We start from the raw sequence: 24,721 nt of genomic DNA on the forward strand, positions 1-24,721 counted from the left end.
TGTCGTTATTATCAGAAAAAATGAAGAGAACTCGAGATTGACAGTGACAATTGGCAGTGGTAATGGTCGGAGGACAACCAACGACGACGACGCGCCCCGCGCCTCGCATCAGCAATTCCAAGGCGAAAGCTTCAATTTCAAACATTGACAAACTATGATCACTCAGCCAAGCTGAACGCTCCTCGTCGCCGTCATTGTTCCGTCCAACGTCGACCAAGGTCAGTAGTTCGATAACGGTCGTTAGAATGTTTTATTGAACAGCATTTCACCAGCAGAAACCATGACTCCCGCAGCAGCACCTAGCAAGCAGGCTATCCTCAGCCTTTACCACAACATGCTCCGCTCGTCACAGTCATTTAGCTCCTACAACTTCCGACAATACTTTGTCAAGAAGACGAAGGACACCTTCAGACAAATGCAGGTGCGTTCAAAAACCCTTCACAACCACACCCAACTTACCCATACTTCGTTTCGGCATTTCAGAATGAGACAGACCCTGACAAAGTACGGGATCTCTACGCTCAGGCTGTCAAAGATTCGGCTGTCCTCCGACGGAGTGCAATCGTGAACCAGCTGTACGGTGGCTGGAAACTGGCAGTCGAGGTCCAGAAGCCGCATCCTGAAGAAAGCATGCAACGAAGCGATAACTAGGCGATGAGATATGGCCTGGTTTAGCGTATCGTCATAGATTCGCGGACTGCCGAAAATCCTTCCTACTACCCATTCGAATATTGGATTTCAACCTTGCGCATTCAAAAATGAAGTTCGACACCGGCGTTTCGCTGCTTGCTCGCCCCCGGACAACGAGATAGTTCCTTGGCGGTATTAAACCAATTCAAACCAGAGTCCACGCGAATGCCTGGTGGATCGAAGTTAGAAGGGAAGGAGATCTTCAGATAGGGTTTTCGACATGGTTGTGCATTGCGTGCGCCAGTTGGGGATGTTGTAAGACTACATTAAGATTAGTATAATGTACATGTCTGCATTGACGTCGGAGAGTAAAGTGAGGCTGAGGGATGGAAGAAACCAAACGAAACGTACAGGAAATCCATGTAGAGCAAGTTACCACATTTTCCACCAGCTCTTGCCAGACGGGGCAGGCGTCGACGGCCTGTTTTCAGTGTCTACCTCGACACCAACAGCAGCAGACTTTTGCGCGGCTTCAGCAGTCTTCGCCTTCCTGACATTCGCCCCAGCAGCCAGCGCCATTTCCTGCGCATGAGAATACTCCGCCTCCTTCAACCTCATCTCAAACTCTTCCTTTTCCTTCTCCAGTTGCCTGATCTGTTCTTGTGTCAGTTCCGGGGCGTTGGCAGCCTCCAACTCCGCTTTCTCTTTAGCGGCTTTGAGAGCCATGGAACCGGCGACGAGGGCGACGAGGGTGAGACCCTGCAAGCCCACTCGGGCACGCATCCAGTAGTTCATTTCTTTTGACCGTCCCTGTCGCATTTTGACGGCGGACATGAGGAGGGCGCCGCATGTTGCCAGACAGCCTGGAGGTAGAAATATCGGTGAGCCTTGGGTCAAACGATACCTGGATTGCTACGCACCTAGTGGCACCCAGGGATTCTCCTTAAACTTTCTCTGGAACTTCTCTCCCCATGTTTCGTACCCAGGTGGGTACACAGTTGCTACTCGAGTTGAGTCGGGCATGGCTTGTCGTCGTTCCCTTCGAATTTCCTGACGTGTTCTGTAGTCCGTGAGAGACAGAAGTCAGGTCTCGCCGTGAACACGTAGCCAAAGGCGAGAACGTACAGCCGAGTTCAAGCTTTACGACCGACGATACGGTCGCAGGAACCTTGACACTGAGGGTGGTGGCCGAAGGAGGAAACCTCGATGAGGGCGTTCCCGACATCCGGGACTTCCTTTTTCGGAGACCATGGAATTTCGAGAGCCAGTCGTTCAAGCGCCCAGGCCCTTCCAATTCTCAGGAACAGGTCTTGATGGCAGATATTCAAGCAAGGATACAACGAGCTAATTGTCACAGACATATTACAGGGAACAGTTTTACATTCGACCGTGTACATAGCGCATCCCAGTAAGATCTCCGGGATCTCTCTCCTGCTGGTGGACAATGATTCTTCGACGACCGAACGTTTCGCATCGTATCCGTCTAGCCATGGGTGGCGCCATGGAGCTGGGATCGTCGTCCAGAAGTATTGGGTATGATGATTGCAGTGGGTTTGCTTGACGGATCGGGGTAGGCGCCATCCAACATGGTCAGTCGTCTAGCGTCGATGTCGATGTCGATGTCGAGCGTGGCGACCGACCGACCTTTGTCTTCTTCTCCTTCTATCTCTAGTTAACCCCCGTGGAGAGTCGAAATGAACACGACTTCATCTCCGTCCTTCAAAACGTAATCTCCCTCTCCTTCAAGCTCCCAATCGGTGTCGTTCACGAGAACCAAGATCCCAGGTCGTCTATAATTTCTAAAGGTCAGTACCGCGTTTTGTATTACTTCCTACCACGTAGAAAGAAAGAATAAACCCGATAACCACTACTCACACAGTCCCGTTCTCCACGAACAACTCCTCCCTCTCCTGCAACAAATGATCTCGCATATGATGAATGAGATACGTGATATCCGCAGGCTTCAACAGATCATCTTTAGGTGGTGGATTCTTCGCTGATGTAGTGTTGTCCTTTGGGACTAGAGAAGGGATGGAGACCTTGTGCGAACGTTGGTTAGAGAATAGCAGCTCCAGTCCACCGCCGAATTCAATCTTGATGTTCAGAGTGGTTGTTGGTGTGGGTTCGGCCATTTTATCTCTTCTGGTCGGTTAATTGGAGCGTCAGGCTGTAGGAAGACAAGATCGAATGTAGTGCGGTATTGAGAAGGTAGACTGAGGAAAGAAGAGTCAGATTGGGCCGGCAATCATCTTGATTGCCGCAGTCGGAATTTTCCGATGAGTCCTCTGCACGACTTCAACGACTTGCCCTGACCTTGACCTCTCAACTCGCTATCCCACAACGCATTCCGGTACACTTTAACATTGCGTGAGTTCGATAACCAAGAACGACGTCACAAACGAACGACCAAACGCCGCAAGCTATGCAGGCGTCAGGTATTGCAGCAGCTGCCTCGAGGCCAGCTATTTCTGAAGCCCTAGACTCCACGGAAATCAGACTGACTCCCATGCCTATGTGCTTCTCGTCGAACCTTTGCAGCCTTCCGACATGGCACCTTCACGACGAATCTTCTGCCAGCCTTCGTTTTTCTTATCGTACTCGAGGAATCCATATCACTCCTATCGGCGACACTCCCTCTGGCTCTTGCATCTGTCCTGACACAAAAGACCTAACTTACGCGCTGAGAAAAACTCAACTCCTGTATGACCTCAAGGGGAGAATCCTGTGGTGCTAATGGTCCCATGACGATTGGTGTCATCCAGGTGTCATCCAAACCTGGACTCTTTTGTTTGGCGGGAGAAGCATATTCAACGTAAGCCATTCAGTCTCCCAGCCTTATAAACCTCGCACAATGGTTCGATTGCCACCATCCTTCCCTCTCCACGCTATCGCTCCCGCAAACAGTTGAAGCTATATCGTCGAGATGGCCGGCTCGTACTTCTGTACTACTGGAGGCTGCAACAAGTCTTTTAAAAGTGAAAAGGGCCGCTTGCAACACTGCCAGGACAGGCTTCATGGTACAGTGCCGAGGCCATGTTAAAGAGTTACTGGCTCGCCTTAACCTCCCTTCCACCCATATAGGGCCATTCTCTAATCCCGATACTCGATACTGCGAACGCTGCGACCGGTTCTTCGATAATGAAGGCCTCCTCAATACTCACAGGAGGCAAGAACACAATTGGTGCTTTATTTGTAACAAGGGTTTCAAGACATCTCTCGGACTGGCCATGGTAAGCAAAGATCATCTCGCGATGTTTATGTTTCATTATTAACGGCTTTACAGCATGGAAGCGCTGGCTCTTTAGCCCATGCAAACAGGCACGTCGAGTGTCGCGTCCCGGGGTGCGGGTCGTGCTTCAAAAGCCCCTCGGGTTTGGCGCATCACTTGGAATCCAGAACGCACAACTCAATCGACCGCAATGTGGTGACTGGAATTGCTCAAAAGATGGACATCGTTCCCCCCATCTCGATTATCCGCGAACGGGGCGCAGGGAACGGTGTCAATCCAACGCCAGCCGCCAGCTATGTGGCTACGGCTGCGTCGTGGAACGGAAAGCACTTCGAGTGCTACCTTTGCCACCGCGGCTTCGCACGCCTCGACTCTCTGAATGCGCACTTGAACTCGGCCGCTCACGATGAGAACGAGTTTAAGTGTCCGAATACCAAGTGTAAGAAATCGTTCACTCTGATCTCGGGATTCGTCCAGCATTTGGAGAGTCGATCGTGCGGACTCGCCAACATCAAAGAAATACAGGCTAGGTTTGATGATTTAGCTGCACAGTTTGACCATATGCTTGCGTTGTAAGTAGTTGATTTGGATCGTGTTTCCTGAAGTGTCTCGTTTCTCTTGGACCTTGCTAGTGTGTGCAGCGCGTTGTAGACCTTTTAACACTTGTAAACTTTGTAATACTATACGCCTCCCCCAGAACAACTCGAATGCAACCATGTGTTTCCTCAAAAGGCACGAATTATTCTGCGAAACGCGCTCCAGGATACTGTCGTGCGTCCGGGTGTTCGGGGCTTAACGCAGCGCCTCGCGGCCAACTCCACGCCATCACCGGCTGCGGAGATATCCGAAACCTTATCAGCGAAAACTGCACAGGCCTACTGCAATCGTCTTGGTCATCGTCCTCCACGACATCCTCATCGTCAAGCAAAATGGGAAAAGGTAGCTACGCTCGCCGTCCTCGCCGTCGTTGAAATCGGGAAACCATGTACTGATCGCTGTGTCCAACGTCAAAAACAGTTCACGGATCTCTCGCCCGTGCCGGTAAAGTCAAGTCGCAAACCCCCAAGGTTGAGCCCCAGGAGAAGAAAAAGACTCCCAAGGGACGTGCTAAGAAGAGGCTCCTCTACAACCGACGGTGAGTCGATTTTTTACGAGATTTGGAGAGAGGTAGAAGTGCTGATATGGGACTTTAGATTCGTCAATGTCACCACGCTACCGGGCGGCAAGCGAAGAATGTGAGTTGCAATTTCCTTCATCGGACTACAGACCAGCCCTCCTTTTTTCGATTGGATCCCTATCGGACTGGCCTCAAACTTCAAGATGATACAACATTCGCATAGTTCACCCTGAATCCTACACGGATATGTGGACAAACAAGCATCTTAAACGTCTTTCACCCCTATCTGACCCTTTTTCCCGCTTGCTCGCTTTTCCCTTCGTTATCGCCTTTTTACTGACTCGCAATCTCTCTTCTCTCCAGGAACCCCAACCCCGAGAAGTAAACGCACCAACTAGATCTCAGTGGACGCCCATTTCCCAGCTGCTGTTTGGTGGGGACAAAAGAGATACACGACCCTGGGCAGGACGTTGTAGCATTACCTACTTTTTTGGGGGTGGTCATATCATCTTTCGGTTTCCTTCGCATCTCTTCGACAACACGCATCTCGTCTATGCCCGCCTTATGATTAATGCAGATATGATTAAGCCCATCCTCGTTCGACTCTTAGATCTCAACCCAGGGAACCCGACTCCCGTCTGGTAGCTGCGCATTCCCTCGGCGTTTTTGGCCAACCATTTAGGATGACTCGGTCCTTTGTGTTCGTGCCTGATGGGCGCGGAGAGCTATTCAGCGCTTTTCTGGACAATCGTCGGGACAGTGCCCGTTCACGTAAGTAGGACTGTGGGCCCTCGGTCAGAGACCCAGATGGCTTGACGGGGCGATACGAAAACAGCGATCTCCATGAGCTGGCGTGACGGTGATAAACGATATCCTTATTCACGAGCCAAAGCCTGTCTAAAGCCCAAAATTCAATACGAAGGGAGTAAACGAAAGCAAGGTCCGAAATTATATGGTACAAGGTATCAGTGAATGAAAAGGAGTCCATATCCGCTCTATATAGTAGGTCCGTTTAGATTTTGAGAGTAGATGGCACAATTCTAGGCCTTGACGATGCAATCGCAAGTTCCTTTCTCTTTGAGATCTTTGAGATTCTTGAAGGTGGTGTCGGCGATGTTGCTCAAAGCTTCCTCAGTCAGGAAAGCTTGATGACCGCTAAAGCAACACAAGGTCAGTGACCGCGCGGTCGATAAGAAGAAGAGGGAAAACTCACGTCATGAAGACGTTGTAGAATGAAAGTAGGCGGGCGAAGGTATCATCGGCGATGACTTTGGCACTGGAGTCTGCGAAGAAGTAGGATGACTCCCTCTCATAGACGTCCAGACCAACAGCAGCGATGTGTCCACTCTTCAGAGCGCTATATGAATCGTCAGTCCATGCCTTGATCATAGACGAGAGCAGACACATACCGGATAAGTGCATAAGTATCAATCAATCCTCCTCTCGAGGTATTGATAAGAATCACGCCCCTCTTCATCTTGCCCAAGGTATCGTCATTGATGATGTACTTTGTCGAGTCGGTCAGAGGACAATGCAAACTGATGATATCCGATTTCTCGAGCAGTTCATCGAGCGTATCCACATATCCAAAACCATACTCCTGAGCGAGCGGCGAAGGATACGGGTCATACGCAATCACGTTCGCATTGAATCCTCTCGCGAGGATGCGCCCCGTCAGTAGGCCAATCTTGCCGGTACCGATGAGCCCGATGGTCTTGCCGTGGAGGTTGAAACCGAGGAGCCCGTCGAGGAGGAAGTTGCCCTCCCGGACGCGGGCGTAGGCTTTGTGGTACTTGCGCACGACGGTCATCATCATGCCGACTGTGAATTCGGCCACGGCTTCGGGAGAGTAGGCGGGTACGCGGGCGACTTGGATCCCTAGACGGGCGGCGGCTTCGAGGTCGACGTTGTTGAAGCCTGCACAGCGAAGCGCGATGAATTTCTACATTGTATTTCGGGAGTTGTGTCAGTTTTTAAGAGGGAGGAAGCAGTGAGATAGGGACGTACCACTCCGAGATGGTGGAGACTCTCGAGGACAGCAGCATTGCAGATATCGTTCACGAATATGCAGACTGCTTCATGGTCAGCGGCAAGGATAGCCGTCGTCTGGTCAAGAAGTGCTTCGATGAAGGTAAACTTCAGGAAACCGCCTTGATTGGCGGCGTTCAACGAGTCTTGATCATACTGGTAAGGTGAAGAAAAGGGACCAAAGTTAGAACTAGCCGAGTCGCGTTGAGATAAAGATAGCGAGGGGCATTCCCCGGTCCACGACAGAAAGAATTGCAGAAGAAATCAATGCACGCACCTTTCGAGTGCCAAAGACTGCGACCTTCATAGTTTTAGATGTTTGAGTTGGTGTGTTTCGATAAGCGTAATGGTAGGCAGGTAGAACCTCGGTTTTGATCGAGTTTGGAAGTTATGAGTTCTGATCCCAATTCAGTCGACATGTCGCTGCTTTTATACTTGTCCCCTCTTTATCACCCACGCGTCCGACCAACAGTGCAATGGAACGACATGACAAAGAGTGTGCGAGGAACGGTGAAACTCGCGAAAATTTGTTCGAAGCAGTGAGCCATGAACGCTCGAACAAGAGGACAGTGCAGCGCGACCGGACGCGTCTTAGGGGCCTAGTCAGGGGTCTAGACGCGGTCCAGTGGCAGCGCACTGGTTTGCACCGGTCAAAAAGTCCCTTGATAAAAAGCTTTAAGGGATTAAACCATTTCATTGGGCCGTCGAGGCTTCAAACTTCAGGTCCCGCATTGCGAAGCAACAAGCGTCGTGATCAATATGCGCGGCGAATGGCCTCGACGTTCGGAGAGCTTCTACGACTGACTCGAGCCGCCTATGTAAAACTTCGTCAGAATAAAATCCAGCCAATGAACGTTCGAAAGCGGCCGGCTCAAGAACTCTTACCTGAGATGTCCCGAACCGTTGCGCGCTACTGTCCTAGCCGCTTCCGAGTCTTCGCTCGCTGGAGAGCATCTAGTACATATAGATCGCATTAGGAACGAGTACAAGCAAGAACAATACAACCGGGTATATACAACAGAGCAGTAAGCAGTGCTAAAGATAGAATCGAGCAAACAAGTATCGGTACAGATTAATCTTTTTTATTCTAGTCCATCTTACGGATCACCCTCCTCTCCCTCTCGCCGACAACCTTGACCACACCCTCGTTCTCCAACCCCTTGATAACCTCCGCGAACTCGCTGGGGTCAATCTTGGTCCCGCTGTTCTCGTTCAGCTGCTTGATCACATCCGACCACTTCACATTCCTACTTGATCCATTCAACATATCCAACACAGCCTTCCGCATGTCCTCCCTCAGCTTCCTCTGGCCAGAACCGGTACCAGTGTTCAGCAAGCTCATATCGATCTTGCCAGTTCGAGGGTCCATCGCGCTCGTCCTGATAGCTTCCTTCATCAACCGGTTCGCCTCTTTCACATCTTGAACCTGGACTTCATGCGAGAAGCGCATTCGGGCGTGTGCTTCGGAGAGACGGATCATGCTTTCAAGCTGTCGAGTGGTGGCCGTGATTCGCTTCTCGCTGCTGCGCGAATCTTCACCGAGACGGCGCATCTCGACGTAGGCCGAGACGAGTTCAGCACCGGCTTCCTCTGTGATTACGGGGTGGATGTAGTCTCGGGCATAATCGATATAAGCGGATAGTTCATGCAGAGGCTGGAATGGGCTTCAATATCAAGTGACGAAAACCGGGAAGGGAAGAAACGCACGAGAGTGTCCTGGCCAGCGCCAGCTGGTTTGTCTTCAAGGTAAAGGCTAACCAAATGCTGGGCCAGCTTTCGGTCCAAATTCTCATCAACCTGGTCAAGAACAAGGTAGAGTAGATCGAATCGAGAAATGAGCGTAGGAGGGAGGTCGATGTTCTTGGTGACCGGTTGTTCGACGTCGTACTTTGAGCCGACGGGGTTGGCAGCGGCTAGAATAGACGTCCTAGCGTTCAAAGTGGTGATGATACCAGCCTTGGCAATAGACACAGTTTGTTGTTCCTAGTGGGTCATGGTCAGATGCGAAGAAGAGAGAAACCATTGTTGCTAGGCGTACCATGACTTCGTGGAGCACACTGCGAGTGGCGTCGGACATCTTGTCGAACTCGTCGATGCAGCAGACACCGCCATCGCTGAGCACTAGGGCACCACTGCACATAGGTCAGTACAATGTCCACAGCCGAAATATAGCTCGACGTACCTCTCCAAAACCAGCTGCTTAGAATCGGGGTCGCGGGTGACATATGCTGTCAAACCCACAGCGGAGGATCCCTTTCCTGAAGTATATACTCCTCGAGGGGCGATTTTGTGGACATACTAAGGTCCTTGTCAGTATAGCCGACAGTCTGTCGTGAATCGCACTCACCTGGAGAATCTGTGATTTAGAGACACCAGGGTCACCAACAAGTAGAACGTTGATGTCGCCGCGGTAGCGCGGGCCACCGCCTCCACCCCCTCGTGCAACACTCTTATTGGTACCTCCGAAGAGTTGCAACAAGATACCCTTTTTGACGTCGTCCATCTCCCAGATCGAAGGGGCAACGGAGCGAGAAAGGAGATCGTAGATGTCGGGACGTTGGCTGAGCTCTCTGAGTTTGTTCTCGAGCTCTGCCTTTCGACTGTGCTCTCCTTCCTGCTCGTCTTCGTCTTCGCCATCGCCGACGCCACGAAGACCAGCGGGTCGATCCCCATTGGCTGGTCGAGTGGACCTGTCCACATTCAAGCCACCTCCCCCTAGCTTCATGTGCACGACATCGATGTAGGTCTTGAACAAACTCTTGAGAGTGCGCTGGCGAGGGTTGACGCGGACAGGGATGCTTCTGAAGATACCCGTCAGGACCAGGCGGTCACCAGGCTTGGCGACATCGACAAGTTCATCGTAAACACTGAGGGAAACGGTGTGGGGAGTTTGACCATCGGGTACTGCGTCGGGTGTCTCTTGCAGACGGATAACTTGACGATCAGCGAACTCGCAGCGGTTGTGGATGAGAGTCATGGTGCCCACAGATGCACAAACGTCCCTGGGGCAGCGAGAGGGTTCTTCAATCTTGCCTCGGTCAATCTCAACCTGGACAGTGTGTTGGCATGTCAGGCAGCGGAAAAACGCTACTTTCATGTCAGGGATAACAGGAGTTGCACGAATGACGAGACCCTTGATACAAACGAGCTTGTCGGTATCTGGGAGCACTTTAGTCAATACCTTCATTTCACAGAAAAGCTGAACGAACCTGTCGGGTTCAACATTCGCATATTGACAGGAGGGAGGCCAAACGGCCGAATCTTGTAAACCTTGCTGATGATGTCGGCAATCTCTTCTTCTCCCTGCTGGCCCTCCATTCCCTCTGCCCCAGCTTGATGGTCAATTTCCGCAATTTCGATCATGAGATCCTTCAGAACCTGATCCATTGCAGGAACGACTTCCTGAGGATACTTGATAAGTTGGCCGTGAAGCTTCTTGGCAGGTGGGTATGCCAACAAATTCACGATATCGAGGTTCAAATTGGTCTCTCCAGTCCTGCGCATGCGTCGAAGGTAGGTTTCGTAGAGCACAACTTCAGCTTCTTGTGGGGTGGCGAAAGCGCGGGTTCGGATACCATGATCCCTATCGTAAGATGCACGGTACTTGGGCTTGAACCCCTGGAGGAAATCGCGGAAGGTCTTCATCGTGTCCGTGAGGTTGACGGTGGTACCCCAGATAGCTCGAATCTCATCTGGCTCGTCGGAGGGTGCTGCTGCTGCTGAAAGGTTGGGTGCTGAGGACATGGGTACGTCGAGGACATCGGAGCTGAGATCGCTGATGTTACGAGTGGCAGTAGTAGGCGTCCTTCGCTGGCGCCTAGCAGAGCTGGTTGGAGTTATGGAAATCGAGGGATGAATGTCTCCTCGGCGATGCCTTGGAGTGGTGGGTGCAGCAGCGGGGCTCCTGTTGTCGTTGAGCAAAGGCAAAGGGACCAAAAGTACGTAGACTCACGAAGGGAAGTCCAAAGGGTCGGAATCAGCAAATTCCACGGTCCTGCGGGGGGTCTTTGCAGGCGAGGAACTTGGATAGGCAACGGGCGAGGAACTCCCAGCTAAAATTTGGTCAGCTTCATACGCCTCGAGCACGTCCGTTAATCTCACCCAAAAATAATGGTGTTCTCTTAGGGGTGGCCATTCCCAATGCCCTACGAGCTACAGAGCCCCTCAGCGGGGTGCTGTTCGGCGCTGCTGAAGCTCGCTGCCTGGCTGGTGTGCCTGCAGCTGACGGCGTTCCTGGCAAGAAAAGTGGGTTCGCAGGGGACGACGGCGCTGCCGGTCCAGCAGTGCCGTCCTCCATCTCAGCGTCAAGTTCGGAGGTGGGGAAATCGATAGGCGGCGGCGAAGACATGATGATGGGTGTTCAAGAGAAAGAATACTCGACGCGTCGCGTCGCGTGCAAAATCTACTTTAGGGCCGGCTTAGTCATGCGGTTTCTCTCAGAGGCCCTCAAACGTTCTTTTCTGTTACCCTGCTCTGTGGTTTAGCGACGGTTAACGTCTAACGGCGATCTGCGATGCTCTCAGTCTCGTAAAAAAAAACAGTTGGAGATTGTTATTCATTATACTGTACAACTGTCAGGGGCAACGAACATATCCACTCATGGAGATTCACATTCAGCGGTCAGTAGCAAATATTCTGCCTTCAATCGACTGGGAAGAACTAAAGGTCATTCTGCTCCAGAATCTCAGCAGCATGATCCTTTGCCCTCTGGCTGACATTGGGATCTACGATTATCAGTCAACAAACGCTTCTTGACACATTGCCCCAAGGAGTACTCACTCTTCAAAGTCGCCTTGTAACCAGCCATGACTCGAGTCCGGTCAGCACCACCAGATGATTCCTCTTCCTCTTCGTACTCGACGTCCTCATCCTCGAGGTCTTTGCCGCCTGAACCCGAGGACCTTTGACCTGGAAACAGAGGGAGCGGGTTCATCAGCAACCTCGTCTCGAAAAGCCTAAATGGCAGCGTACCTTTGGGAACGGTGCTGGTGTTCTCCTCTCCAGGGACGGACTCGCCCATGTCGCGAAGGCGCTCTCTGTCGTGCTCTTTGGCTTGTTCAGAAACCCGAGGGTTGTTGATCGCAGCCTTCAGACCACGGGCAACGTTTCCTGGATCTTTCTCAGCTGCGAAGAAGCAGTCAATAAACCTTGCGCGACTTGGAAGGCATTGAAAACCTACTGGGCATGATAAAGGTGAGCGACGGTATTCAATTGAAGTTGTGAACGAATTGCTTTGGGATGTTCTGACCTTCCTCGACGAGGAGTCCTGCCTTTATATATCCGCGTCGCCGATTATTCCTGGAGCCTGGAGTCACATATCATGATGTCGATGGGGTCTCAAAATATGCGTAGAGATACGCAATTACTGTCGTCACTTTGTGCCACCCATTTCATTCAGCGCGGTAGAAGCAACGAGAAGCGGAGTTGCAGTTGGGCGAGCGATGTCTGCGGCATCAAGTTACGGTGGATCATTTCCAACATACCGAACTCAGGGCGCGCCGTCCCTTCCATAACACTTTGAAACCCGGTAGACAAGATAGCTACTTCACAGATATGCTACTTTTCTTTGACCGCGGTGAATCCCAAATCTCAATTCGGACCATTCGGTTTAGGAAGCTGCCGCATTTGGTTCCAAGTATTTATTCTGAGGTCACAGAGCATGCCTCGCAGGTTGGAGCCGGTCAAATATGCGTCATTATGATTCAAGGCGAGAAAGACGCTTCAAAAAGTAAAAATGAACATAGAAGTACACTCGTATTGATACAGGAAATCCAATCCAGGAGATACAAATTCAGAGAAGTGTTGGAGGGAAAGACTCGAAATTCAGGTTGGTATCAAACATCCTATAAGCTTAAGAAACGGCCGCCACCTAAGCCCCCTTGCTCTCCTCTGCCTTGAGTGAGGTACCACTCTCCCCGAATTCCTTACTCCACAGATCGATCTGCTCCCAAATCCCATCCAAAACCTTCTTGTCCCACCAAAATTCGTTCAACATAAGTGGATCATGACAAGCATCCGGTGCCCAATACATCGTTAAATCCACCCCGTCCTTCTTCATTGCACTAGCCAAACTCCTCACTTCCCGAACAAGCCGCTCCGCATCCCCGCACACAATGATCGTCTTGGGGAACGAAGCGAACAGGCCGGGGAATTGACAAGTTTTGCGGTAGGGGTTGTCGCTGTCGACCCAGGACCCGCCGAGTTTCTTCAACGCATCGAGGTTGGCGGGAACGCGGGTGGACTTCATGTATGAAGGTAGGTTAGGTAGTCCGTACTTCCAAAAGTTGCGCGAATGTTCGCCCTCAGGGTCTTGCACGACGGTGTGACCCCAACGTTCAAGTACGATGGGCGAGCAGGGTGACACATACTCGGAGTGAACGATTCGCATGAGACGCAGTTCCTCTTCTTGGGTTGAAGGGCCTTCTTGATGCTTGAATCCGAGGAAGGTTCGCTGGAGGAGGGCTCGAGGTTCTGGATTGTCCACGAGATAGTCGCTCCATTGGTTAGGGCGAGGAATGTAGGAGGACAGTGTCTGTGGCAGGTTGTGTGAAGTATCGCAGGACGGCTGTTTGACAATTGTCAGTACCAGATTTTCGAAGGGCAGTAGTTTATTTACCGAAAGAAGTACAAGCCCGTCTGGCACACGTAGTTTGCCTTCATCCCGCAGCCAGCGGGCAAGGGCTAGCACAAGGTTTCCTCCAGAGCTATCCCCAATGAGGAAGATTTTGAAACGTTTTCCTTCGGCGGTGTATTTTTCGACGACATGGCTGTAGACTGTGGCAGCGTCCTGCACGACGGCAGGGAATGGAGCAACTTGAAGCAACCTGTATTCGACCGAGTAAACTTCATCCAGAATACCTCGCTGAAGGCGTCGTTAACGATAGTAACATCGGTGAATTTCAAGAGTCACATACCTGGATAAACCCACGGGGCATGCGGGAGGTGCGCGAGGACTCGTGTGCCGACATGTGGCAATATCCACCTCCATGCATGAATACCCCAACCAAATGGACCCGGTCGTCGTCCTTTTGTGCGCTAGTCGAAGGACGCAACTTCGCCTTCATTCTACCCCTCAAGGTCTTGTCCTTGCCGGGCCAGACGTAACATCCAACCTTCATGTACGGCGGCGTTTCCTCCTCCCTCAGGATCCCTGTTCTAAACTCCTCCTTCAATGGCTCCACCCACACGAAGTCGGTCTCCTTCAACGACGAAGGATCCGGGGCGACCGTAGGATCCCTCGTTCCCCATGTGACGCCAGCAACCTCCGTAACCTTGAATATCCTTCGGGTAAAGTTAACATTGACGATCTGCCGTAGGTTCCACGATTCGCGGGGTCGAAAAGACCTCGGTACGACGCTGTAATACGCGACCCACCAAGGCACGAGAGCCAGGGTCGTGAAAAGCCTCTGGAAAACGTACAAAGACTTCCAAGGCTCTTTGGCGTAGGGCAAGTGGTCGTAGTGTGGGTACGGTGGATTCTTGTCGTAGAGCATGTGTGGTATAGATGGTATCCTGAGAAGGGTTCTGGAGGTTAGTCGCCCCATCGTATATATGTTCCCGTCGTTGTGGTAATTCGCTCCACGACGAGCACAGCAAACGGTGGGTCGTGTTCTGGTGGTTCCGACTGGTTTGACGTCATACTCTGCAATCCAAGCCTGGGTTTACCCCAGATTTCTCCACTTTGAATGCCAGACAGAAGGCGTGGATAGTTGCTGTTACTATGATATGATAGCGATAACTGTTCGAAGAGAGATGGTGGTTGTGGTGAAAGAAGATTTTGATGGCTGCAGGGAAGCCCGATCATGGCTTGGCAGTATCATCGGAACTCCGACAAGCGCCCAGCCGCTTCACTCTGACAAGACTTGACTGCAGCTCCCACGAAGTACACCTATATACGATGAGTATGAATTATATTTCCCTGTTGCACCAGATTAATGAAGGATAGAATGAATTCCGTTCGTGTGCAGAACTCCATCCCTGATTCAGGTGCCGCCGATTGGAGTGTCTGACCTTGGTTTCAACTTTTATAACTGGAAAAGACTCAAAGAATCTCTTCCAACCCACCATTACCACTATGCCTCCAACTCCCCGTATGCAAACTACTCCTGTTTCGAGGCCCATACCTGACCTTAGCGCAGAGACCCATCAAGAGCGTGTCATTGGCTCCCTCAAGTCTGTGATCCACAACCCTCGAGACTCCGAGGAAGCAAAGAATAGCGCTCGCGACAGGCTCCGACAGATGGGCGTTGATCCGGACCACATTCCCTCTTCCTCCAGTCATCGCCCGAGTCAGGCTGAGACTCTTCGAAAGCAAGAGGAGGGGAGGAAGAGCCAAATCCACCAAGACCGTGTTGAGGGGGGATATAAGGCTACTCTCAAAAGTGAGTGGTCATGATGACCCACCTATGCTGACTGTTTTGCTGATGGGCTCCAAGATCCTAACGTGAGCGAAGCGGCCAAGCAGCATGCCAGAGATTATTTGAAGAAACATGGCGCTTTGTAGACATTTGGCCGTGTGCACTTGAATTATAGTACCTTTCCGCGATGAAATCTCGTCTACAAATGTATTTTCTGTGACCATCAAGTCGTCTCATGTCTCGAAGGTGTACGAGAACGATGATCAACTGTCGAGAAGTTGGGATTTTCGGCGTCAATGAAGGCCCTCACCAAAACGTTGGAGAGTTCGAATGGGGATATCAACTGATGCCGACCTGGAAAACGAACCTCGTCCGGCCTCATTGTTCGGAATGGTGAACACGAGGCTTTTGCACCACCACCACAGCCTCGACGATTTGTCGACAGCTTAAAGCGCCCCTTCATTATCTGGATACCCCATCTCTTCTTTACGACTCACGAATACCCTTAGACTGCCTCCTGGACTGAGCGCAACCTACTATGCATCTTCAGTGGCCGCGCCTCGCCTCTGCCACGACTTTGTTATGCCTGGCTTTCTTTGCTTCTCCATCTACGGCTTCCCGAAACCGGAGCGAACCACTCGAACGACGAAACCAATATCTCGATAGGAATAGGGATGGAACGCCATTTGTCTGGTTGTTGGAGGATGATTACAAGGGACACGACTTCTTCGAGTATGTAGTGGTCTGTTTCCTTCTTCCTAGTGCAATGAATGACCATTTGCAGCCATTTCGAATTCTTCAATTGGACCGATCCCACAAAGTACGTCCGATACTCAATGTACATCATCCTAGAGCTGACGAATAAAACCCTGTAGTGGAATGGTTCGGTATGTTGCTGGACCGACCTTGACCGTGACAGCCCAAGGCTGACCACTCGCGCGCAGATATGTATCCCGAGAAGAAGCGTTTGCACGAAGGCTTGCTTATGTCCAAGACGACGGGATAGTGGTCATGAAAGCCGACGATACCTCCCACTTGCCTAGAGGCGAATTCCGCTCAAGGTGAGCTTCCAGACCTATCCAAGAGAGCCAGATTCGCTGACCTGCTTTCAAGCGTGCGGATTAACACAATCAAACGATATACCACCGGCCTCTTCATTTTGGACTTGAACACGGCACCTTGGGGCTGTGGCGTCTGGCCTGCTTGGTGGAGTACGGGAGACAATTGGCCAGTGGTATGTAGATCCGGTTCGGGGTGTTGGCCAGCCCACTGAGGATTTCTATCTACAGAGCGGCGAGATCGATATCATTGAAGGTGTCCACGACAACGAACATAACCAAATTGCATGGCACACAGAACCCGGCTGCGTTCTTGACACAGAAGAAAGCTTCACGGGCAATGTTTCGGTGCGCTATAATCAAGTCTCGTCTCGTCCAAGTATTATATTCCTTACCTCTTTTTTCTAGATCAAATCTGGAGGACCCGCAGTCGAGTGCAACGCACATATCAACCAAAACGCAGGCTGCAGTATCACAGAATGGAGCCGAGCCTCCTACGGACCTTACTTCGATGAGCAAGGAGGAGGCGTGTTTGCCATGAAATGGGATGAGAATGGTATCGCTGTTTGTGAGTGCTGACACTGCCCTGTTCTCCCATACTTGTGCTGAACATTTTTCATTAGGGTCCTTCTACCGAGCTGCCATTCCAAAGGACATCACGGAGGGTAATCCCAATCCCAGGAACTGGGGAGACCCATCCGCATTACTTGGTCCTGGCAAATGCAACATCATGGAGTACTTCCGTAACCACACAGTTATCTTGAGTACGTATGTTTACGACACCGACCTCACTGGCTGTTGAATGATTACTCTAGATATCACCTTCTGTGGAGATTGGGCTGGCAATTCATATGCCACCAGTGGTTGCCCGGGAACGTGCCCGGATCGCCTCATGGACCCAGCCAACTTCGTCGTACGTCAACTCTTCAAACTTCTTTCAATAATTGCGCTCAAAACTGTTTTCTAGAACGCAACATGGAGCATTAACTCTATGAAGGTTTACCGAAAGCAACCTATCTATGCCGAGGTTGTCGACCCAAACAAATCAGCGGCTTCAAGAAACGTCTTGGGATCTCTCGCCTTGGTCCCTCTCGTTGGCGCTGCTCTCATGAACTAAACGAACATAGACACGGACATTTACGACCTGCTTTGATTATTGCTTTCATGACACACTTACTAGTATTTAGGAAATGACCAGGGAATCAACTATCCTATCGAATGGAATTGGTCGGGAATAGACGCAGGTCGCTGGATTTCATGACTTGGTCGGGCTATCTTAAAATGGGACAGATTTCTTCGGACAATGCGACTGTTTAATAATGACGGTACGAAGCGCAAAAGAAGGGGCGACTACTTTACACTCAATAGGACACCGTAACCGGATTACACGGAAGAAAGATCGATACCGCTATCCTGCAAGACCTTCTTGGCCTGGTTCTTCGCCGTCTGGGAAGCATTGGGATCTGCAACATTGTTACCAAACCGCAACATCGAACACGAGAATGGCCACTCACTCTGTAAGGTCCCGATATAATGCTTCAGGATCTGACTATCCGCTGTGGGAGCTGGCTCCTTCTGTGGACCGACGTTGACATCCAGGAGGGAGCCAGGGAGACTCTGGCTATCAGACCCACCGCCGAGGATACCGCCAACACCACCAAGGAGGCCTCCCCCGCCGCCAGAGCCTTGCTGGCCGCCTTGTTTCTGCCCTTGATCACCACCGCCAAGGATACCACCGCCGCCGGACTGGGGCTGTTGCTGCTGACCTCCTCCACCGCCCCCGCCTCCAGTCAGGCCACCGAGGACACCGCCAGCGCCTTGTTCACCAGTGAGCCCTCCGGCGAGGCCACCAGCGGTTCCAGCTACGTCACCGACGGCGCCGCTTATAGGGGAGAGGAGATGGGTTATCTCCTCTGTCAATATGGGTCAATTAGATGTCTCTCGGGACGAAGGGAGGTTGGCATACGGGTACTCAGGATACCGCCAAGGTCGATGTTGGCCTTGATGAGGGACTGCAGTTGCTGCTGCGCTTGCTGCCTCTGAAGGATGGGTACACCGGGGTTGTCGATGGTTCCTTTGAGGTTATTGACGATGCCAGAGAGGTCTCCTTTCGCAAGGTGTAAGAACGGTGTTCGGTAGTGCCAGTACACGGAGCACTCACCTTTACCAGCTCCGAGAGGATTGGACATAATTGCTAAGTATGAAAGTGGGTCTGTATGTGGTATGAAATGAAGGGAAGGGAATGTTGTCTTGCATCCTTCGCCATCCTTGAGGATTATATACCATGGCTAGCATCTCAAACATGATTCATTCCCTCCCCTAGGCAGAAACTCAATTCAGTCAGGAACGTCGAAAAACGGACAGGAGGTACTAAATTCCAATGACGAGCGGCTCCCAACCCGCAGTCAGGTGCATGTCATTTGGTTCAGTATAGGGAGAGAAAGGGGTTCGAGCGATACAGCTGGACGGGCGTCATCGGGGTCGTCGATCGAAACGCGCTACAATGGACGATTAGGGCATTTGGTGTGTCATTCAGTCATTCAGATGCATAATGTACAGTTGTCAAGGTCGAATTCTGGGAAAATACATCTAGAGCATCTCCCGAAGCTGAGGCTGCAAATCCTCCATCTCTTCTCTCCTAGGTCCCTCTTTCGCCTTCTCCTTTGCTCCTCCTCGAGCATGATGATCTAAAATGGAACGTTCAAGCAATGAACACAATGGTCCATAATAAGAGGGAATACTCACTCTGAGTAATGCTCTGGTTCATGGTGTTCACCTGGGTTTTCTCGTCTGCCTGCCGATGTGGGTTCGGGTCGCCCATTTGGTACCTTGCAAAGGCCTCGTCATCGCGGAATATGGGTGAGTCGGCTTGTCCCTGTTCGTTCACAGAGCCTCGGTGTCTGTGAATGTGCTTTTGGGCTACAGTCCCCTGTCAGCTCGAAGACGAAGGTGAATTCAAGAAGCGATAACGCACCTTCCATCTCCTCAGGGATGACCTGGTTGCGCTGGGATTGCTGTTGATCTTCAATGAGTTAACGCCCAAGTCAGCCTCGATCCCTCGGAGGAGAGAAACCTCTGCACGTACTGGACGACATATCTGAAGTTCGAGGGTGCGTAAAGCGTTGAATAAAGCGTTGGATGGAATCAGACGGGTTATAAACGATGGCCGGCAATATTGCGTCCACTGTGACTTAATGAGTGGGGTTACGTTGATGGTGGTTGAGATTGGGACTGCGGTTTTGGACTGGGGTCAGTTCCACCCAGCGTATGATTCGTGGTGGTGTCGTGGAGCAATTATGGCCCCATGCATTCTCGTGTGAGAGACATTTGGCGTCATAGTGCCACTGCTGAAGGAGATAGGGGCTTCCCCTATTTGTGATCGGATTTGGAGCGAGACTTGCCGTTTTCGGCGGGGGCGTTCCGTAGACGCGACCACGGACCACAGCGGGGGATAGTCGTCGTGATACGTAGAATTCCGCTCTAATTTGACGAAACCGAACCTCTCAGCTGCATCCTGTCCTGTACAGCGAGCTCGTAGAAACGGAAGTAAACAGGCTCAAGGGTCTTTACTTGTACGACAAAAGGAATGACATCAGTTTCTGAATGGTGATATACAGGATCAGATATCTTTGTCCTTGAGGACGTCCTCTGCCTTCTTCTTGGCTTCCTCGGAGACTCGAGGATCTGGTCTCTCTAAGTATGCACTTCTTGGATGAGGCTTGTGCAAATACTCACTCTTCAGAGTGGCTTTGTATCCCCCGATGACGTTGCCTTCGTTCTTGTCACTGGAACTTTCTCTATCGGTGATATCTCCAAGGTCCTCATCTAACACCCAAGGCATAAGCACCTGTATCCGATAAAAGCGAGGAATATACTATACTCATTATATACTCACCCTCGAGGCGTTGCCTAGCGTTGTCCTTGGCCTGCTCGGAGACGTTTGGGTTGTTGATGGAAGCCTTGAGTCCACCAGCTACATTTCCGGCGTTCTTTGATTCTATGAGAAGGTCGCGTGAAGATGTCGCTCCTTAAGTGGATATGTAGGGACTTACGGACGGGCATATTGAGGTATTCGGAGATGTCGCTGGTTTGCAGTGAACCTGGCAGACAGTGGGATAGGGCGGGATTGATTGCAAAATCGCCTGGTTCCTCGTCGAGTTATATGCAGTTCATCGTTCAGCACTCCTGGAATGTCCCCTGTTTGACCTCTCCTCTGCACCACCTGGCGTCTATGATGACGGGCATGTCTTGTTATGAGAAACACTGTCTTCGTAGGACAAGTCTCGGCTTTGGGACCTGATGTCGATGCTAGATAGGGGTGCCTGCTTGGGAACCCTTCCCAAAGGGACCCTGGCCAGACTGAGATGGAATCAATTCCCAGATGTCACCATGTACCGTACTTCTAAGCGAGCACAATAGGATTTCTGGTTTTTCGTGTATCAGGCGCTGGACGTAATTTACAACGTTGATGCCTACCTCCGTCGCTTAGATTGGGACTCGATACACGAGGGTGAAAGCCGTCGTAGAATTTATTCCTCAAAGTTCTACATCCCCGCCGATTTGCTTTGGAGTCCCGAATGGTCAGGCCGTTAGCGGGGGGTGCAGTCACGGCATCATTACTACTCAGGCGTTAGCTAACGCGCCACCCTTCTCATGGCCAGTGTGCACCCAGTGTACAGTAGGCGAGGCTGCGGCGGCGAGCTCTCGCCGTCGGCCATTGGGGCTGTTGCATGCTTAGTGAAAACGTACTTCGATACTGTTTCTATCTCACGGCTCTTGACTACATTGCAGTGTGATAGTGAGATAGCTCCAACAGCCAAACATCTTCATTCTATTTAAATGAAAATGCAGCACCTGTTCGAAGCTTAAAGCCTATTGTTTGCCTCCGCGAGGCACACGATTTCGGAACGGAGTGGAGTCGTGATTCTTGAGGAATGAAGAGAAGTGATAGCTGTAAGGAAGGGTCAGTGTTCAAACAATAGACCAATGTAAAGGCACCCGTTTCAGGCAGATTCCGTGAGGTTCCACCGGGGACATTGGCACATTCCGTCATCCAGAGCTATCGGATGCGAATCCTCCGACCTCCATTGGCGATCCAAGTCCGCCTCTTCGGAGCCTTCCCAACGGTGATAAGCAACGAATTTCAACCCTCCGCCGCAGAGAGAGGTGATCCGGTCGAATGGAATAATGAATTTAGAGCAATACTGACTGCGAGAAGGGGAAATGAGAGAGAAGAATGATATGGAATATAGGCCAAGGACGTACCCGAATAGCTTCGTCTGCCTTCGAGACGCTGCATCGCCGAAGATTTGACTCGTGCAGAGCCGAATGCTGTTAACCTAGGATTGCCCGTATCTGTTTCGAAACCACGATTGATCGAGCCGCAGCAGCTGGTCGATGTTATCTGGTGCACACTTCTCAAGTGGTGTACGTGCGAAGGAGAAGAAAAGAGTTATTTTCAGCAGACCTTACGGAGAGGTCGACTCGGGAATTGGTGATAGGGGCTGCCAGAACTCTTCCTTCGCAGTATTCCGTAAGTCTGCATTCCTGAACAGGGTCTGAAAGGTGTATCGTCGCCAATAAAGGGTTTGTAGAGCTGAACATCACCCGAGGAGGGTCGACTAGACGTCAGAGTTTCCAGTAATGGGTAGCCTTTCAGTCTAAATGAGGATCCCCCAAAGGCCTGCGGGCGTGCCCATCAGGATATGAGGTTATGGCAAGTTCTGTCGCCAGATTACGAGGAGTCGAGGAACCGTCAGGTGTCGAATAGAAGGTGTGACGAGGTCGAAGAAAGGAATAGACATATCAAGAGATAAACGACCAGCGGTTGTAGTTGATATGTTTTGAGAATTCTGTATCGTTGGCTTTAGCCCAAACTCAGACTGCCCTTTGTTGAGGCGCCAGGATGGGAGGTGGAAGGGACAAGCAACGTTCCAAAACGAGAAGAATTGACGATTAGCTAAGATTGATGCCGGCCACGGGTGAAATTGCGGAAGTTCTGCACAAGGCAACTCTGAACCACCAGCTTGGTCCCATTGGCTTCCTCATCTCCTCCTGAAAACACAGGAAAACCGTCGGTAGATTGGTCCTGCATTTCTCCAACGATGCTCGAGCAACTGACAAACCCCACAGTGCTCCCATTCAGGGATCCACCACTACCTTAGCATTTATTTACAGCTAGAAGAGAACCACAAGTAAATCGTTGTAAATGACGACGAGAAATACAAGGCAGGTTACGATGGTGATAAACGAGCGACGCCAGACACCTTAAAAAGCTGAGGCAAAGGAAAGAAGCTTTATGGACGAACAAGAAAACTGCCAATTCGAGGGGATAGCGCGCTAGAAAACCAGATTTGCAGGCGAAAGTCATGGTGCACGCGATTTCCGGATTTGGGCGGCCCACAAACGATTCGCCCAAAGAGGTTATCCCAGAATCTCGATCACATTGGCCTGGATATGTGCTGTAATGACTCCAGGAAAGTTATATAACGACGCTATGGCTGTCATCCTGGTATCAAACAACTGGCACTCTCTTCTCCTCCTCGACGCCGTTAAAGATGATCCAAGTCGCGTCCCACCCTCCATCCTTCACATGCACGCTCACGGGCACCCGATGATGTCCCACTCGTCTCCCAGCGTCCAACTTCCCCGCACATTGGCTCGTCCACCCTTCGCTGAGGTGTCTCGGGACGCTATCCTGGCTGCCGCTCCCGAACTGGGCAACGTCCCAGTTGAATATATTCGACGATGTCTCCGACCCAAGGCTAATGAGTACGTGTATTTATCTTCTACATTCTGCGCTACAGCTAACGAATGTCACCTCCCAGAATGCTTTCTGGGATTTCGAGCCTACCAAGGTCCCAACTGCCGACTTCTATTCCTCGTTCTCAGCTTCCTACCTCGATATCCGTAGCTGTTCAGCCACACCACGCTCATCCTACACATGTTCTTGCCGTTTCTTCTTCAAAATCTCCATCCGGAAACGAAACACTCGCCATCTTCCCCGTGCACTCCATCGTACTTGCATCCCATTGCGCTTCCTTGCCAAGACTCCCCTCGTCGTCGAACGCAGGGTCCACGGTTAACCTTCCTGTACTTCCTCTCGCCCTCCCTTCCCCGGCAGCGTTCTCCATCTTGCACCAGTTCATGTATCATCATCGATTGCACTCGGTTCTCGAAGCACTCTTCCCTCTCCCATCAGCGTTCTTACACAACCTCTCGCACCATACCGTTCAATCGACGCTGGCCTCGGGAACCCTCCTTCACCAACTCTCCACCTACCTCTGCTCCTCGGCCTCCTCTAACCTCACAACCCTGACAACGCATGCGGCACGCGTCAAGGAGCTCTGGCAGGATATGGTCGCCCTCGGCCTCCACGACACAGAGCTTTGGGATACAGTCGACCTCGCCTGGGAAGTCGTCCTCGGAGCCCTCAACCTTGCCGCCGCTCAGCGATGATCAAGGGTACCATGACTTGAAACTCGAACCGAACGTGACCAGATCCCACATAGACTTGCATCCACCGCATCCACAACCAAAATATTATTCCTCAATGTCGGGTGCTCCATCCCACCCAAATGACACCATCTATTCTCAAAGTCTGCGCAACAGGCCCGCAGCACCACTGTATCCATATGACTAGCTTTTTGGTAGACGCACAACTCCCTCAACTGTATCAACTAAACCTTCGTTCTTCTATCTGGGTTTCTTCTTCGGTTTTCCTATACCCTCTATTTGCTTTTGGTAGTCTGGCATCCTTGTGAACGTCGTCTTTCGCTTTCGCATTTTCGTATCTTTATTGCTGTAGATTATTTGCTCCTCGATGGAAGGCTAGTTCCTCATCCTCATGTAGCTTGTTCACCACATACATCAAATCCTTAAAACATTCAATCACAATGTCCGGTCATTCTGAGTTGGGCATCAGAACGCAGATTGTATTCTGCTGTTCAGATTGGCCATGAGGATCGCTTCGAGAGAGAGATTACAGAGACATCGCCCCTGGGTCCCCCTTCGCCGAACTCCCGCACTCCGGAATCCGGGACGGAACTGCCCATCATGGCGGTACGGCCAAACCGCCGACACCTGTTTCCCACAGTCTGAACCCCTAAACACGATTTCCGACTCGCGTAGAGGCTTTTCGTCAAGATACCTCCTCTGGAAGCCTTTTCAAGGCTCAGATTCTGCCTGGCCATTCCTTATTTGGAGAGCAGTGAGATTATGCCTTTCTCTCCACCTCTTCGACGAATGGATCGCAATTCTGGGGTGCGGATATCTATCCGCCACATCTTTAGACCCTGACACG

The 24,721-nt window shown here is 51.3% G+C and overlaps 15 protein-coding genes across 15 annotated transcripts; 6 read left to right on the forward strand and 9 right to left on the reverse strand.

Annotated features, from left to right (window-relative positions):
- Nucleotides 1-280: 280 nt before the first annotated feature.
- CC1G_11438 (hypothetical protein) lies at nucleotides 281-651 on the forward strand (the record flags this gene model as incomplete). The annotated part of the gene is made up of 2 exons (XM_001837741.1): nucleotides 281-421; nucleotides 484-651. 2 exons carry the CDS (start codon nucleotides 281-283, stop codon nucleotides 649-651), a joined length of 309 nt encoding a protein of 102 aa, XP_001837793.1.
- A 411-nt stretch (nucleotides 652-1,062) lies between these two features.
- CC1G_11439 (hypothetical protein) lies at nucleotides 1,063-1,653 on the reverse strand (the record flags this gene model as incomplete). Its single annotated transcript, XM_001837742.1, has 2 exons — nucleotides 1,063-1,493; nucleotides 1,551-1,653. 2 exons carry the CDS (start codon nucleotides 1,651-1,653, stop codon nucleotides 1,063-1,065), a joined length of 534 nt encoding a protein of 177 aa, XP_001837794.1.
- A 649-nt stretch (nucleotides 1,654-2,302) lies between these two features.
- CC1G_11440 (hypothetical protein) lies at nucleotides 2,303-2,762 on the reverse strand (the record flags this gene model as incomplete). Its single annotated transcript, XM_001837743.1, has 2 exons — nucleotides 2,303-2,420; nucleotides 2,506-2,762. 2 exons carry the CDS (start codon nucleotides 2,760-2,762, stop codon nucleotides 2,303-2,305), a joined length of 375 nt encoding a protein of 124 aa, XP_001837795.1.
- A 1,313-nt stretch (nucleotides 2,763-4,075) lies between these two features.
- Nucleotides 4,076-5,568, forward strand: CC1G_11441 (hypothetical protein; the record flags this gene model as incomplete). The annotated part of the gene is made up of 5 exons (XM_001837744.2): nucleotides 4,076-4,431; nucleotides 4,557-4,798; nucleotides 4,877-4,994; nucleotides 5,053-5,094; nucleotides 5,340-5,568. 5 exons carry the CDS (start codon nucleotides 4,076-4,078, stop codon nucleotides 5,359-5,361), a joined length of 780 nt encoding a protein of 259 aa, XP_001837796.2. The 3' UTR covers nucleotides 5,362-5,568.
- Nucleotides 5,569-5,903: 335 nt separating this feature from the next.
- CC1G_11442 (D-lactate dehydrogenase) lies at nucleotides 5,904-7,385 on the reverse strand. The gene is made up of 5 exons (XM_001837745.2): nucleotides 7,282-7,385; nucleotides 6,984-7,160; nucleotides 6,386-6,918; nucleotides 6,190-6,333; nucleotides 5,904-6,131 (listed from the first exon to the last, which is right to left on the reverse strand). The coding sequence occupies exons 1-5, from the start codon at nucleotides 7,309-7,311 to the stop codon at nucleotides 6,017-6,019; spliced, it is 999 nt and encodes a 332-aa protein (XP_001837797.1). The 5' UTR covers nucleotides 7,312-7,385; the 3' UTR covers nucleotides 5,904-6,016.
- A 706-nt stretch (nucleotides 7,386-8,091) lies between these two features.
- On the reverse strand, nucleotides 8,092-11,352 carry CC1G_11443 (cell division control protein 54; the record flags this gene model as incomplete). Its single annotated transcript, XM_001837746.2, has 8 exons — nucleotides 8,092-8,658; nucleotides 8,712-8,987; nucleotides 9,043-9,136; nucleotides 9,187-9,302; nucleotides 9,352-10,163; nucleotides 10,214-10,908; nucleotides 10,957-11,056; nucleotides 11,106-11,352. 8 exons carry the CDS (start codon nucleotides 11,350-11,352, stop codon nucleotides 8,092-8,094), a joined length of 2,907 nt encoding a protein of 968 aa, XP_001837798.2.
- A 175-nt stretch (nucleotides 11,353-11,527) lies between these two features.
- On the reverse strand, nucleotides 11,528-12,229 carry CC1G_11444 (hypothetical protein). Its single transcript, XM_001837747.2, has 4 exons — nucleotides 12,184-12,229; nucleotides 11,976-12,128; nucleotides 11,784-11,912; nucleotides 11,528-11,728 (listed from the first exon to the last, which is right to left on the reverse strand). The coding sequence occupies exons 1-4, from the start codon at nucleotides 12,188-12,190 to the stop codon at nucleotides 11,664-11,666; spliced, it is 354 nt and encodes a 117-aa protein (XP_001837799.1). The 5' UTR covers nucleotides 12,191-12,229; the 3' UTR covers nucleotides 11,528-11,663.
- Nucleotides 12,230-12,873: 644 nt separating this feature from the next.
- On the reverse strand, nucleotides 12,874-14,497 carry CC1G_11445 (hypothetical protein; the record flags this gene model as incomplete). The annotated part of the gene is made up of 3 exons (XM_001837748.2): nucleotides 12,874-13,569; nucleotides 13,621-13,866; nucleotides 13,919-14,497. 3 exons carry the CDS (start codon nucleotides 14,495-14,497, stop codon nucleotides 12,874-12,876), a joined length of 1,521 nt encoding a protein of 506 aa, XP_001837800.2.
- A 581-nt stretch (nucleotides 14,498-15,078) lies between these two features.
- Nucleotides 15,079-15,507, forward strand: CC1G_11446 (hypothetical protein; the record flags this gene model as incomplete). Its single annotated transcript, XM_001837749.1, has 2 exons — nucleotides 15,079-15,385; nucleotides 15,440-15,507. The coding sequence occupies 2 exons, from the start codon at nucleotides 15,079-15,081 to the stop codon at nucleotides 15,505-15,507; spliced, it is 375 nt and encodes a 124-aa protein (XP_001837801.1).
- Nucleotides 15,508-15,899: 392 nt separating this feature from the next.
- CC1G_11447 (glycosyl hydrolase family 16) lies at nucleotides 15,900-17,536 on the forward strand (the record flags this gene model as incomplete). The annotated part of the gene is made up of 9 exons (XM_001837750.2): nucleotides 15,900-16,093; nucleotides 16,146-16,181; nucleotides 16,306-16,422; nucleotides 16,475-16,595; nucleotides 16,651-16,767; nucleotides 16,828-16,987; nucleotides 17,043-17,183; nucleotides 17,235-17,332; nucleotides 17,387-17,536. 9 exons carry the CDS (start codon nucleotides 15,900-15,902, stop codon nucleotides 17,534-17,536), a joined length of 1,134 nt encoding a protein of 377 aa, XP_001837802.2.
- A 266-nt stretch (nucleotides 17,537-17,802) lies between these two features.
- Nucleotides 17,803-18,608, reverse strand: CC1G_11448 (hypothetical protein; the record flags this gene model as incomplete). The annotated part of the gene is made up of 4 exons (XM_001837751.1): nucleotides 17,803-17,882; nucleotides 17,934-18,332; nucleotides 18,386-18,526; nucleotides 18,581-18,608. 4 exons carry the CDS (start codon nucleotides 18,606-18,608, stop codon nucleotides 17,803-17,805), a joined length of 648 nt encoding a protein of 215 aa, XP_001837803.1.
- Nucleotides 18,609-18,932: 324 nt separating this feature from the next.
- Nucleotides 18,933-19,525, reverse strand: CC1G_11449 (hypothetical protein). The gene is made up of 4 exons (XM_001837752.2): nucleotides 19,505-19,525; nucleotides 19,394-19,441; nucleotides 19,165-19,338; nucleotides 18,933-19,106 (listed from the first exon to the last, which is right to left on the reverse strand). The coding sequence occupies exons 1-4, from the start codon at nucleotides 19,512-19,514 to the stop codon at nucleotides 19,009-19,011; spliced, it is 330 nt and encodes a 109-aa protein (XP_001837804.1). The 5' UTR covers nucleotides 19,515-19,525; the 3' UTR covers nucleotides 18,933-19,008.
- Nucleotides 19,526-20,038: 513 nt separating this feature from the next.
- Nucleotides 20,039-20,481, reverse strand: CC1G_11450 (hypothetical protein; the record flags this gene model as incomplete). Its single annotated transcript, XM_001837753.1, has 4 exons — nucleotides 20,039-20,103; nucleotides 20,155-20,244; nucleotides 20,315-20,416; nucleotides 20,472-20,481. 4 exons carry the CDS (start codon nucleotides 20,479-20,481, stop codon nucleotides 20,039-20,041), a joined length of 267 nt encoding a protein of 88 aa, XP_001837805.1.
- A 591-nt stretch (nucleotides 20,482-21,072) lies between these two features.
- On the forward strand, nucleotides 21,073-22,371 carry CC1G_15557 (hypothetical protein; the record flags this gene model as incomplete). Its single annotated transcript, XM_002910969.1, has 6 exons — nucleotides 21,073-21,217; nucleotides 21,427-21,585; nucleotides 21,763-21,846; nucleotides 21,921-21,952; nucleotides 22,101-22,192; nucleotides 22,290-22,371. The coding sequence occupies 6 exons, from the start codon at nucleotides 21,073-21,075 to the stop codon at nucleotides 22,369-22,371; spliced, it is 594 nt and encodes a 197-aa protein (XP_002911015.1).
- A 544-nt stretch (nucleotides 22,372-22,915) lies between these two features.
- CC1G_11451 (hypothetical protein) lies at nucleotides 22,916-23,918 on the forward strand (the record flags this gene model as incomplete). Its single annotated transcript, XM_001837754.2, has 2 exons — nucleotides 22,916-23,190; nucleotides 23,247-23,918. 2 exons carry the CDS (start codon nucleotides 22,916-22,918, stop codon nucleotides 23,875-23,877), a joined length of 906 nt encoding a protein of 301 aa, XP_001837806.2. The 3' UTR covers nucleotides 23,878-23,918.
- Nucleotides 23,919-24,721: the final 803 nt, after the last annotated feature.

The sequence above is a fragment of the Coprinopsis cinerea genome, assembly GCF_000182895.1.
Source record: "Coprinopsis cinerea okayama7#130 chromosome 6 map unlocalized cont3.6, whole genome shotgun sequence".
Classification (NCBI taxonomy): Eukaryota; Fungi; Basidiomycota; class Agaricomycetes; order Agaricales; family Psathyrellaceae; genus Coprinopsis; species Coprinopsis cinerea.

Bases quoted from the DNA above. Each gene is read 5' to 3' on its own strand.
- CC1G_11442 (XM_001837745.2), bottom strand. From the start codon at position 7,311: ATGAAGGTCGCAGTCTTTGGCACTCGAAAG. The intron at 7,161-7,281 runs GTGCGTGCATTG...TCACCTTACCAG, and splicing joins CAGTCTTTGGCACTCGAAAG to TATGATCAAGACTCGTTGAA. The intron at 6,334-6,385 runs GTATGTGTCTGC...CGATTCATATAG, and splicing joins GATACTTATGCACTTATCCG to CGCTCTGAAGAGTGGACACA.
- CC1G_11444 (XM_001837747.2), bottom strand. The intron at 11,913-11,975 runs GTACGCTGCCAT...CTCTGTTTCCAG, and splicing joins CACCAGCACCGTTCCCAAAG to GTCAAAGGTCCTCGGGTTCA. The intron at 11,729-11,783 runs GTGAGTACTCCT...TGATAATCGTAG, and splicing joins TTACAAGGCGACTTTGAAGA to ATCCCAATGTCAGCCAGAGG.
- CC1G_11449 (XM_001837752.2), bottom strand. The intron at 19,339-19,393 runs GTGCGTTATCGC...AGGGGACTGTAG, and splicing joins CATCCCTGAGGAGATGGAAG to CCCAAAAGCACATTCACAGA. The intron at 19,107-19,164 runs GTGAGTATTCCC...GTTCCATTTTAG, and splicing joins GAACCAGAGCATTACTCAGA to ATCATCATGCTCGAGGAGGA.